This window comes from Ursus americanus, chromosome 11 (genome assembly GCF_024610735.1).
Source record: "Ursus americanus isolate L20-20 chromosome 11, mUrsAme1.1.p, whole genome shotgun sequence".
Classification (NCBI taxonomy): Eukaryota; Metazoa; Chordata; class Mammalia; order Carnivora; family Ursidae; genus Ursus; species Ursus americanus.
The window spans coordinates 66,605,141-66,618,933 of NC_142137.1; the positions used below are offsets into that span (position 1 = coordinate 66,605,141).

Genomic DNA, 13,793 nt, shown 5'->3' on the forward strand with positions numbered 1-13,793 from the left:
TAACTTAATTTAGAGGTAAGTAACATTTAAATTAGGAGTTTTAGATTTCAGTTGCATATTTACATCTCTTTTCACTTGATTCTCAAGATACTCTTGGAGAAGGACATTGGGATTATTATTTCCCTTCTCCTGACCAAGCTGAGATGCAGCCCACACAGAGCCCAGGACCACTGTCTGGAAAATGCACAGTTTTCTGCACCCCTGCTGCCTGGGTTGAGGGTATGATCTTTCTCTCTCTTTGGATCCCCCTCTTGAGGGCCTCTCTGAGAGCCCGACTTGTAGGAGATTTTGACTTCTTAACGTTTCAAAATTGTATTCCTTTCTCTGGCAGCCTTCAAATACAACTTTTGCAAATATTCTTCCCTTAATATTTCAGTGGATTGTTCTGTCCTTGCACAGTGTTAATACTGCTCCTGTTTTCCTGGTATTTCGGGTCTGTTTCACTTTCCATTCCTCCCCTAATCTTCCGTCAGTCAGGGGATAGGCACGGTCTCCGCTGAGAACCTGTGGCTCCTGATGGCCAGTGTCACGTCTCTCTTGACGACCCCTCCCTCGTCTGTGAAGTGTTCGCATAGCACCTGCCCTGGGGCTCTTGTCGGGGATAAATGACAAATGACGAAATAATCATAATAACGCATAATGATGTAACAGGCAGCTGGCGAATGGTGCCTTTAGTCATCATCAGTAATACCGTATTCATTATTATTTTGAGTTTTGGGCTAACAAAATAAGACCGTAATTCCTTTTTCTAAAGTATGTGCCCACTGGCCATTTTTAATAGGATCTTCTTATCCCACTTAGGATCTCAGGGCAGGTGACTTTTTGAAGTTGGCTTGCATCCCCCCCAAAGCGTCTGGGTCTCCCAGTGGCGTCCTCTGGAGCTTTTAATAAAAGCATCCCTGCATCCCCCTGTCAGTGGGAGAGGCCAGAGTTCACTTCTCGCCACGAGCTGACTCACACTAACTGTCCAGTTGGCCTCTGGCCAACAGCTGCCACCCCTCAGCCTTCCCTGAGCACATTCAAATTTCATGGACCCCTGCCTTTCCTCGGGTTGGCTTGCCTGAAATCTTCTCTTTCACCAGCATTTTCGATGTCTGCACCTGGCAACCAGTGATCACTCGGAAACCTACCAGAAGCGATTAAAGGTGTCTCTTCCTTGGCTTGGTTCGTGTGTGTTGAGTGTCTGCCAGGCTATTCAGGTGGCTAGAAATGGCTTCTCACCGCAAGCTCACCTGGGGAAGGAGGGGAGAACGAATCCACGACCATTACAGGGCAGTGTGGTGCTAACAGGACTGCGGTCAGGGCGCCCCAGCCAGCTACTCGGATCTTCAATGATTTTAGAGAACCTTCCAGGGGCACCCCGCCCTGCCCCTGTGTGCCATCCCCCTCCCTGTTCCCGTGTGCTCAGTTCCCGTGTGCAGCAAGGCTGAGCACAGATCCACAGCAGCCAGTGAATAGCACCTGGTGCTTTTTAAAGGAACTCTCCAGAAACGTAGCAGCATGGAGACCACTCCCTTCTGGCAGGGTCCAAACTTCAGAATCCAGGGATGTGGCAGCAACTCCAAAGTGTTTTTTTTAAAAGACTGTCCCACCACGCCTCCCGCCTCCACCCCGAGGACATAGGACACTCCGTTTAATTTTTCCCCGCAGGAGATACACAAACTGACCTCTAATAATAGTGGTTCGAAATGTCTCAGATGTGGTCGCACGCAGCTACCTTTGCCGGCTGCTAGGTCCCCGTTTCCTGCCCCAGATGTTCCCTCTCCCAGCAATGCCTGCTTCGCTCAGGTCCCCGGGAGCACGTCGTCTGCAGCTGTGGCCCCTTCGTCTTGTCCCAGCTCCGCCAGGGCCCAACGCTTGTCTACTCTTCTCCCCAGAAACAGAGCAACAGAAGCGTCCCCGTTCAGAGCCCCCCCGGGTGCCCCCCCGAGCTTCCTCCCCTGCGGGCGAGGGACACGTGCTCGGAGCAGAGCCGTGCAGGACGGGCTGAGCCCCCTTGTCCTGCTTTTATCCTTGACCTGTAAAGGAGGATGTTGGACGCTTGCCAACACTGGTGAGCGAGAACAGACCAAGTTTGATGCTAAATTAGGTTTTCTCTGTGAGGAGGTCATTCCTTGAGTCTGTGGGATAGTTGGAGTCTGAAAAGAAGGCCTCACATCAGGTAAGATAAGCCACAGAGCCACGAAGCCACGGCTTCACACCTTGAAGCCATGAAGTGCTGTTGTTGTCATTGTGGTTTTCCTTCCTAGCACTTGACACGGCACTGGGCGCATGGAAAGTACTCGGTGAAGGCCAGGGGCCCCGGAGGCAGATGGAGCGGGCTTCGTCCCAGCCTTGCTGCACGCTCACTGAGTGACGTTGGCCAACACGCTTGCTGGCGCGGATGTCCTATGGGTAGTATGAGGGTTTACTTAGTCATTTGACAAATATTTGTTAAAGACTTAGAGTAGCGCTGGCACACACAAATAAAAAATGAATGATTTTGGAGAAAAGGGGGGTAGAGCTGACAGGACCTGCTGAAGGCGGCACACGGCCATTTTGGATCACCAGTGTGTGGTTGGCGGTTGAACGTTGGGATGAAGAGAGACTTCCCAGTGGTAGAGAATCCATGGAGAGGAGAAGAAGCCAGGCTGAGACCCGGGTGCGGCCTACCGCCAGAAGTCAGGCAGAGAGGGAAATGGAGGAAGGGGATGGGAGGAGGGCACTGGCTGAGGCGGCCAATAGACAGAGATGCCCCCCGAGACCTTTAGGCTCATTTACCACCACAGGTTCAATGAACACAAAGAAGGACGTGAAGAACATTCAACAAAAGAATTTCTTGGGGAGCCTACATTTCAGTGGGATCTTTGTTAGCCTACAAAGTTTTCAGTGGTAAGACAAGTTTCCAAAAGGAAACTGGTTCCGGCTCAAGCCTGCCGGAGAGCCAGGCATTCACGCCATCCCTGAGATGTCACTGGTTTCGCAGGAAGCCTCCCAGACGCCATGAGCAGGGGTCTCATGCTCCTCGCCTTCCCCAGCTGCCCTGCCTCCCTCAGGAAGACCAGTGTCACAGCTTAGCTGAAACTTTCTAAGCTGAAAACAAAACAACCACCTGCCCCCCAGCCACGGTCTAGGGTGTCCACAGTGTTAGTTACACCTCCCAAGCCCTGGTGTCCTCTGCTGATAAGCGGCTTTCACTTGAGGAAGAGGTTCAGTCCACGACACATTTGGGATTTGGAGATGGGCTGTCACCGCTGGAATCAGAAGTTCCTACCTAACATGTCCTTTGCCCCCGGCCTCCGCTTCCCATTCCCATGTTCAATATTCATGGATCAAGAAGAAGAGGCTTCTCAAAATGACAGACTCAAAGTCTTGGGAAAATCTAGTTGGTTCAGACTTTTTTTTTCTCTTTTTGCCCTTCTTTGTGTAGATGTCTCCACATACAGCCTGTGTAGACCAGTGACTTGGGAGAAATGAGGTGGTTTTGACACAGGTGTTAACTCTTCCAGCTGTGTGGGCTCGGCAGCACGTGTTAATAGGACGGGGGCCACCACCAGGGATCCCTTCCCCCAGGTGTCAGCCTCCTACAGGCCAGTGAGCTCTGAAATCTCTCTTCAGATCCTCTGTTCACACTGACTGTTTCTCCTTAATGCCGCTTGCGGGCTGGGATGGATCTTACAGTTCCTATGCCACCACTTTCCCCAGGTGTCCCTCGTGCCCTTTTCAAGAAGCAAGCTTGCAGGAGACATATAATAGGAGATGAGTGAATTATGACAGGTGACCAGAAAGAAAGGACACACTGTCTTGCCTGGCATTGGACTGGTTTACTTACGTGGGCACACCTCCCATGCCTCTCTGTGTGTTTTTAAAGCATATAGGTATTTAAAATATGAACACTGGGTAGAAGGTAAGCTTAGGAAAGACCCTGAGTAAAAAGCTAAGTCGTCTCCCCCACCCCCAGTGTTTTTGGCCCCACGACGGCAAGCGGTCTGGTCAGGGTGAGTGTGTTAGTAGGACACTCTGCATAGTCCTTCTGGAAGGAACATCAGCTGAGCAGTAGAGAAAAGAGAAGCACTTGGCCATGACTTGCAAGGGGAGGGACAAATCACAACGGCATCACAGACTTTGTGTGGAATTCCCACGGTGAGAAGATGTGGGTTTGTCCACAGGCTTTGGGGGAAACAGTGTAAGAGTGCCCAGTGGCAGCCCTGGGGCATCTGTGGGGTGCCAGCGCCTGTAGGCAGGGGGAGACCTGGCCTCAGCTTCTGGCTCCACTGCTTCTGAGCTGCGTGGCCCCCCACGAGCAGTCTCCCCTCTCTCTAGGACTCAGTTTGCTTCTCTAGAAAAGAGGGCAACATCATTTTCCCCTAAAAATGGCTCAAGGCCAGAGGTGTTAAGGTATGTGACTTCTCTTGACAAACTACAGAACACTGTCTACTTCAAAAGTGCTTTCCCAGACGTGATTTAACCCCACAACAGTTCTATAAAGGCATCTTCGTTTTACCGGTAACTTAGCTGAGACTTGTGGACTAAGAGATCCGGTGTGTTACATTGGACGTGACGATCACACCTTGATGTTTAAAATATCAATTTTCCTACAACTAGTGAAATAGTGGAGACATTCCTTGGGAAGCAGTTGTTATGGGATGGGAGAACAAGGGACCCCCGGCACCCCCGTGACCTACTGACACACCCGTACGCACACGTACACGCACAAGCAAGAGGGAAGACTGTTCTGTGAATCTCAGAGGCTTCTTCACAAAAGAAGGGAAGTTTTACCTTTCTCATTGTAATGAGAATTTAAGTTGCTGTTTGAGATGAAGGTGTGTTCCTGGTTTTTTCAAAACAGCTAAGTTCTGTGGAAAGAATGATTCTTTCTTGAAACGTCTTCATGTTAAGCATTTCTCTGAGTGGTGCATTTGGAAATACGCGGTGGGATGTGATTTTGTGATACAGTTGACCCTTGAACAACACAGGCTCGGATTACGCAGGGCCGCTGATACGTGGGTAATCTGTAAACACAGCGCCGTGCTGTGAACATCTTTTCTTTTCCTTATGATTTCCTTCATAACATTTTCTCTGTGCTGGCTTACTTTATTGCAAGAGTACAGTCTATAATACATGTAATGTGTAAAATGCGTGTTCATCGGCTGCATATGTGACCGGCGAGGCTTCCAGGCAACAGAAGGCTATCAGTAGCTATGATTCTGGGGGGTCAAAGAGGTGGGGTTGTCAGCTGTGCAGAGGTCACCTCTAGCCCCCGCACTGTTCAAGGGTCACCTGTGTTGTCAGAGTACTGGGGAGTAGGGAGGGGCTCCCTCAAGTAAAAAGACATGTTATTAACCGATTTCCATGTTTTTTTGTCTGCCTCTCGTTTCAGAACGGTTTGACCACCACTGTCCCTGGGTAGGCAACTGTGTGGGGAAAAGAAACTACAGATTTTTTTATATGTTTATTTTATCTCTGTCTTTTCTGACAGTCTTTATATTTGCATTCGTTATCACCCACGTCATTCTTCGTAAGTATGCTGGCGAAATCAGATTACGTATGTAACCATTTGCCTGCCTTTGGTTTTCTGATTTAATTTTGAGTTAATATTTTGATCATTTCGGGCTTTCTCTTTCTTCTCTTTTCCCTCTTCCTGTTCCTCTCCTGACTTCCAGCCTGCCCCCTTCGTGTACTCCCCTTCTTCCCTCGATGTCCTCCCTCCCTCCCCTTCCTCCCTCCCTGTCCTCCTTCTCTGCCCTTCTCCCTGCCCTCCCCCCTTGTTCCTTCTACTCCCCATTCCTCATCCTTCCAGCCACAGCTGCCAGATCGCCCCAGAGCAGGCTCTCGTTCACTTACAGACTTTTTCCTTAATACACTTGCCCCTCTTCCAACCTCAGTGACCTCAATTTCTCTTTGACTAAGGGATCCCCTAGAAGAATCATTCCCACATTTTGCACGAAGGATAACATGCTGCAATGATAACCATCGAACAGTAGTTTTGTTTTGCTTTTAACATGATACTGGCTTATATAAGAATAGTCACCATCCCTAGAAAACAATATCTGGGGATAAAGACGGGGTTTCCTTACACACACACACACACACACAAAAGATATACAATTGAAAAGATTTTCAATTATCATTAGTAAATCCCTGGCATATGAAGGAAGCAACTTTATTAAAAATGAGATTTGGATATTAAGGATTTTAATATGTATTTGCCTAAGCAAATGACATTTTTCATTTCCCATTCTGAAGGTCATAAATTTGAATTTCTTTTGTCTCTTGATTATCCACTTTCCAACAACAGGGAATGATGAGAAGGAAGTGAATTGGCTTTGAACTATAAACTTAAGCCTTTAAATTTCCATTCCAGTGCCATTAGCAACATTAAAGCCCAGCAGCGTCTCTTGTCTACATTCCAGAAGTACAGCCGCCCATTAGCAAGTGCAGAGCTCCCTTCTGCAGTGTTCCCCCCCCCCCCGCCCCCGCCCCGAGCACTGAACACGGCCTCACTTTCTCCCCGTGCAGCAGCTGAAACCACAGATGATGTGTGGAGTTGCTCTCTGCCTCTCGTTTGGTGGGGTCTGGGGGTCCTGGGGCACGGAGGCGGTATGGAGAATTTCACATAGATATATGGGTCAAAGTTGGACATTAAGTGGAATCTCCCAAATTTTCGTGGCATTTTAGAACTTAGGTCCCATTCTTTTTGGCCAAAATCCCTTCCTGCCAATGTGATGTAAGCTTGGAATCTATGCTTGAGAGCCAGGACTCCATGCAATCCCAGAAAAGGGTGACCATTCATTAGAGGCCCTTTCCACACTCCCCGTGGCCCCTGCAAAGGCACCTTTTCCCTCTAATTTCAGAGTTGAAAATGGCAAAAATGCAGCCAGGGTCCTCTCTGCGTGTTAATAGGCAAAAGAATCAGAAATGAGAAAAAATAAACACCGAGACTGCACGACATTTAGGACATTAAAAAATAGTATTTAAACTTGACATTTTTAGATCATCTTTCGCAACTTCAGAATGTTTTCCTATGTGTATTATCAAGGGCCAGTTTTCGCTCGCACACCTGCACACACGAGCTCTGGAAACACACACACACACACACACACACACACACACACACTCCCTGTGACGCTGGCTGCTGTCCTCACAGTTGGGTGATGTACGCTTCACTTTTATCTCCCCTAAAATTGTACTCACCCCAGATCCAGCAAAATCGAGTTTGCTGTAGTTTATGCTTATATATTGTTAATCCCATCTTCCACCAAAAACAGCGTTCAGAATTTATCTGCTTGCAAGTTACCCGACTATGTTGAACAAAAGCAAATAAGGATTTTCCTCTCCCCTTGTTCTACAACCCCCACAACTCCCCTTAAACAACCCCACCTACCCCCGACTTGGCTCAGCACTCAATGCTTTCAGGAAGGCAGGTCTTTACATGGCTCCCATGATCCCCTAAGATTCTGAAAACATTGGCCAAGGCAGAGCGCTGTTTGAGAGCAGCTGGAGAACTGTCACCTGAGTTCTCCCTGCCAGGTAACAGGCTCGGCGGGGGCTGAGGGGCCATGACAGGAAGGGGGGCCGGGGCGGAATCCTGTTGTAGCAAAGATTCTGAGGAATCTGAAAGCCATACTTCCTTATTGAGAAAGGAAAGTTCGGGAAAGTGAACCAGTTTAGGTTCAGTAGGGAAAGAAAAGTCATTTCTTTCAGTGTCCTCATTTTGCCTCAAGAGTGTGTTTGCTCTGAGATCTGCCCCAGGCCACTTGCTGGTTTTGCCCCCTTGACCCAGCAGAGACGGAAGAGAAAGCCTTTAGCTTTCCTTATTCCTTTTCCCACCCTTTGGCATCCTGGCGCTGGGCACATCGTTGTGCCTCAGTGGTGGCCAGTGGGGAAGACAACACAGAGGGAATGGGACCTTGAGGGCAGCTGTGGAGCTGCCCCACGCTTAGCCTTCCCATGGCCGGACACGGTTCCCGCTTACACGGATGGATCCGGGACTCTGTCTCTAGCTGCCCCATGTGGCCACAGCCGCACAGAACGCCGTGCCCATCCTCCCTGCCCCTCTCACTGCTGCTCCAGCCCGATCACGTCCCCCAAACACACAGCTTCACACAGCACAGCAGGAAGCACCCCAAGATGGAAGCACCAGGCATTCCTCCGCATGGGCTTTTGTGTTTAGAAACCACGATGTCAACACATAAAAGAAAAATCGCTTCTTGTCAGATGCAACTTTACTTAAGCCCCTAAAGAAATTTTTTTTGCACTAACAATTCACTCCTCAAGTAGTGAGTAATAAACTCCAACTTTATGAGTTAGTTTACTCTGCGCGCAGATAAAGACGTCTTTTGTACATAGCCCAGTTTATAGGATGTCCGAGGTCAACAGTTAACAAACTTTGCAAAAACAGTCTTTCATAAGAGAAGAGGAAAAAAATAGCATACAGTATTCTGTTTTCCTATTAAAATGAGGAAAACAAAGGAGTAATCAGAACTATAATTTATGGGAAAGTATGCAGACATCCATCTGCTTTTATTGAAAAAATATCCTGCAGATGTTGGGTCTAATTAGGAATCTGCCATTTTCTTGTTGAATAACTTTAGTGGAATCTCAATCCCCGATCAGCATACTGGGAGCCGTAGCACAACAAAATATAATTATTTAATTGATCTTTAGACACCTATTATTTTTATGTAGATGAGGGAGCTTTCAGCAGGAAGGCTGTTCCTCTGGAGGTGAATGTTTGAATCCTAAATTTTGATTTCATTCCCACAGGTTCACAACAGACAGGATTCCTAAACGCGCTTAAGGACAGTCCTGCAAGATATCCTTTCTGGTTGCCCTGTTTTCCACAATGTTAAGTATTGGCCTGACCTTCTACTCAACCTGCCTCTTCCTCCGTGCCTTCGCTTTTCTTCTCAGAAATTGTCTTCTCCTTCGCTCCATCCAAAAAACTCCGTGTTCACATGCATGAGTAGTAGTGTCTGAATGCTTGAACCTGGATGTGACTCGTTTAGCCATATTTAAATTGAAGTGCTCTTCAGCTAGAAAGCCAAGTGTAAATTCTTGTTCACCCCAGAAATCGGCATTGATTTGTGTTAAACTCAGGTTGGTTTGGGGAGAAGGAGGGCTGGCAAGGTCCAATGGACTTCATTTGATGAGCAGGTGGACCCTGCAAAGTATTTTTTTTAAAGATTTTATTTATTTATTCGACAGAGATAGAGACAGCCAGCAAGAGAGGGAACACAAGCAGGGGGAGTGGGAGAGGAAGAAGCAAGCTCATAGCGGAGGAGCCTGATGTGGGGCTCGATCCCATAACGCCGGGATCACGCCCTGAGCCGAAGGCAGATGCTTAACCGCTATGCCACCCAGGCGCCCCCCTGCAAAGTATTTATAGATTCCCCTCTGTGGGTGGCCTTCTCGCTATGAGGTCACCAGATGGGAATTCTCTGACCCCCATCCTTGGATTTCTTCCCGGAGTGCTGTTAGGCATGCCTTCAGGCAGTCCGGATAACCTGTATTATTTCCAGGAACAGAACACCTTTCCACAGTCTTGAACGGACTTAAAGATGGTCAATCTCAAGCCATTTAGATTAACCCCATCCTGCCAAACATTTCATATGGGCACATGCCATAGTATTTTGAACTTCTTGAAAGAAAAATGTTCACCCACGATGTGCTTGAATGGACTCCCCATCTCACCTGTCCCCTAGTTTCACATTCATTAGCGTAGGGTTGGCCCACTGGACCCACTGACCTGGCTCCATCTGGAACCGGCTCTCTTTCTTCTTCATATAACCAAGTAGACTGGACTTGAACTTGTCATTACTCCCAAAAGTAGTCTTCATCTTGTGGTAGAGAATTCTTAAACAATGAATGAAGGACTTTACTAAGATGTACATATCATTTATATCATTTAGTTATTAAAATAAGCCAGCTCGTGTCCCTGGGAGCGTGTGTGTGTGTGTGTGTGTGCGTGTGTGTGTGTGTGTGGTGTTATTAAGACATTTGGAAACAAATGTGGTCCTGTATATATTTTCATTCTAGAAAATATCTCCATTTGGTGCTTTGTGCTTATAGACAGCCCAGAATATTGGTCACCAGTACAGATTGTATGGTCAACTAATCTCTTAAAAAGGGGACAGGGACATGTGGAAGATACACAAAGGGGACTTGAAGAATACATTTTACAGGTATGTCCTGTCTTCTGTGAAGGATCTGGGAGGCAAGAGTTGGCTAGAAGTTATCCAGAAGGAAAGGTGGTTCTGAGAACGAAATTGTCAATGTCCATGGCTTTAAGAACAGGTCCCGTGGGAAGTATCATTCTTCGTCCCTCTCCCTGGTACTGCCAGTGGTGACACCCTCCACCATCATCTCCTCTGTGCCCTTCTATTTTCAAGACATGTTTCTTTGGCATATCTCACAGTCAAGCCTTGTCTTTTCTTCCCAGAAGAAAAGGCTCATCTGTCTTTCAGGAAATTGGTTACATCATGAAAACAGGCTGGTCATGTGAGGTTTTATAAATGCACCTTAGAACCGGAACTGAGGTCTGGGCTGCCAGCTGGAACGCTCTCTGAAGCCTCGAGAGTATGGCAGCCTAAGCCACCTCCCTCCTCTCTCCCTGGCACCTGTGACTCCCTAACAGCATGTGCCTGTGCAGGATGCCCGTGGAGCTTTTTAGACAACGAACGGGCCTCCGTGACAGGGACTCCTCTCCATGGGGAGGGGAGGGGAAAGCTTGACCTGAGACCTGGGAGATCTTAGCGGCCCCATTCCCTGGGGACTGCAGGCTCCCTCCTGCTCCCCGTGGCTCACCTCCGTGCCACCTTCGGGCACAGCAGTCCCCACTGGAGCAGAGCGCATGCAGTCCTTGTGCGTGGTTGGTTTGTTGCCGACAGGTCGTCACGGTATCTGTTACAGACCTCCCGACTCCCGGATCTTACCATATCACAAGGAAGGACCAGGTAGCGAGTTCTGGATTCCTGCTACCCTCACAATTACTTAGGAAGTCTGAGGTCATTTCTTTCAACCCTTTTGTGTCTCAGGTTTTTGACCTGCAAGAGTCAGCCATTCAGCACTTGACATGTTCTGGTGACAAAGTCAATTGTATGGAATATAAGTGAGAACAGCCAGCACTGACACATTGTTTACGTGCATGCCAGGAGTGATTTCAAAGAAGCTTCTTTTCGTGGCAATATGTGCAACGGGCAGTCTCTGCCAGAACCTTCTTTCAGAGCACACACGTCTCTCATTCTCATGCTTCGGCTGTGCTCGTAGTGTGTCTAATCAAGAGCATTGTGTTCCCCAGGAAGGGGAATAGACAAATGCTGGTAGAAAGAGCAGCCTGCTGACTTTGCTGGAGAAACGGTTTGCGTGGAAAGGAGAGGAGAGAGAGAAATGTTCTTACCAGGTTCTGAGCAAATCTTAGCTTACTTTCCCTCGAAATATCATTTTCAGGCAGAGGTAAAGAGTCTTCGCTATGGCCTAGATTTTGAAAACATGCAAGAATCGCCTCCACTGCCTTCCAAATGGTGTTTGGGCCCACCATATCTAGGTGCTAAGGTTTTCCCTTTGTGGGTGTCACCCAGGCCTGTCCCCATGTTCAGGAGCTTGGCAACCACCTGGCCCAGTCAGAGCCAGTGACGGCCACCGCCCGCTCTGTGAACGCATGACCCCAGCAGGCTCCTGGCTGTGTTTCAGAGGCTTCAAGCAACATAAATTAATTGCTGGGCGGTTCTATAGGTCAGAAGTCCAGCAAGCTTGGCTCATTTCTGCTCTGCGTCCCACAGCACTGAAATCAAAGTATCACCAGCCTGGACTCTCATCCGGGAACTCCAGGGAGAATCCTCTCTTGGGCTCATTCAGGTGGTTGACCGAGTTCGTGGGATATAGGACGAAGGCCCCATTCTGTGCTCCGTTCTCTGATTCATGACTTCCTTGTTCTTCAGAGCGAGCAACAGCGGGTCAGGTCCCTCCCACACTTTGAAGCTTTCCTGCCTCTCTTCCGCCCATCTCTCTGACCTCCGCCAGAAAGGCTCTCTGCTTTTGAAGAACGGCCACAACCTGAGAATTCAGGATAATCTGCCCATCTCAAGGTCCGTGACCGTCAGTCTGCAACTCCCTTTGCCGTGTAGGTAAAGGACTCACAGCTGCCAAGAATTGGGACATCTTTGGGGAGGTCGCTGTCCTGTCGGCCCTACAGGCCTTTGGGGAGGAGGTACCCTGGAATCAGGCACTCAAGTGCAGGTGGATTTGAGAGGATTTCTTTCTAGACCCATCCATGAAGCTCTGTAGTGGTCCGGCTCACTTCTGAGTCTCTGTCTGCCCTCCCTTCCTTTTCTGCCCTTTGTGTCACCCTAGGAGAGAGAAGGTGGGAGACAAGAGTTGCTGGGTTAGTATCTATGTGTACAGATACACACACCACACGTACACGTGTGTATACACATGTGTGATGTGCGTGTGTATATGTGTGCATTCTCTCCTCAAGTCAGGTTTTGTGGCATCTCTTGATCCACTGTAAAAAGGTGACCTAAAGGTGAAGCCAGAACATCCCACAGCAGCTACAACAGCTGACGTAAAGACTGTCTGATTTTCTCCCAGAGAAAATCGGGACCAAGAGCAGGACTCCGGGGGAATGTGACGGCACAGCAGCCCAGCGGGGAAGAAACGGGCAGGGAGATGATAGGAGCCGTCTGAGCAGCAGTCCCCACCTGCATCTTCTTTACTCTTTCTGGAAGCAGTAGACTCACCGTTAGTAAAAAGTGAGGTGCTGCGTTTTTTAATTACAAAGAACATAAATTGTTTTATGGGCCACTGAACACCCCCCGAGTCAGTACAACTTACCTCCAGGCTCTGTGCTGACGGGGTCTTCTCTGTTTTAAATACCTGCTTTGGAGAAGAATCCCTCCTATCACGTGAGTCTATTAAGAAGTGTTGAGGTCTGATCATGGGTCATGAATTCGTGTTCTAGAAGAAAAAGTATGCCTTACGTTCTATGAGGTTGTGGTGTGTTTCGGAAAAAATACTAAGTTCTGGTTATGAGTGATAATATATGTGTGATAAGTAAGGCTGGATCCCATTCGGATACCTGTTCAGTATTTTTGGCTCCTCCCTTTCCTGTGGACACCTGTGTGGCTTGGAACAGCATGGCCGGGGCCGGCGATGAGGTCACAGGGACGGGCATGGTGCAAACGACACTGATCGTGCCTGCGGGTGCGGTTGGAGGTTCCAGCACCGGATCGTGTTCATACCTCCAAGCTCCCTTCCGTCGCTGAGGCCCTGGGAGTTTGGGAGCCCCTGGAGGTGTTTGATTTCTGACGGATGAGGCGGATCTGTGACATTTCACACTCATGGAAACTGTTCCCAGGCTGCTGGCCCTGCTGCCCCCGGCTCGTCCCCTCCAGCCCTGCAGCCTGTGCGGAACCAGACTCCGTCCTGCACCAAGTGCATAAAACAAGAAGTTTTGTGGGGAGTTGCCTGAGCACAGGACCGGAGTCCCATGTGACCTCTGCACGTGACCCAACCGAGTGTCCTCGGGCAAGAAAATAACTCAAATTTAAAATTTCTCAGGGGCCTCCAGTCTGAGCTCCTGACCATGATATCAAAATGTTCTGATGAGAGATCAGGGCACAGGCGAAGGTTTTTCTCTCAGTGGATTTACTGCAAAAGATCCAACTAAGAGCCCTGTCGTTGATGAAATGAGAGAAATTAGAAACACAGAGGGCTAATTAACAACAAACCAAGACACCTTATCAGAGATATTGACACGAATGAGGGAAACACCGACACCCTGAAGCTCTTCATCAGGCCCACGTGACAACAGC

The 13,793-nt window shown here is 48.6% G+C and overlaps 1 protein-coding gene across 5 annotated transcripts in view; it reads left to right on the forward strand.

Annotated features, from left to right (window-relative positions):
• ZDHHC14 (zDHHC palmitoyltransferase 14) overlaps positions 1-13,793 on the forward strand; it is a 264,790-nt gene that overhangs the window by 214,951 nt on the left and 36,046 nt on the right. For all 5 annotated transcript variants that reach the window (XM_087865617.1, XM_087865614.1, XM_087865616.1 and 2 more), the window contains 2 exons: positions 5,360-5,497; positions 8,746-8,794. In XM_087865617.1, coding sequence (XP_087721743.1) covers positions 5,360-5,497; positions 8,746-8,794 — 187 coding nt within the window. The remainder of the gene's footprint in view (positions 1-5,359; positions 5,498-8,745; positions 8,795-13,793) is intronic.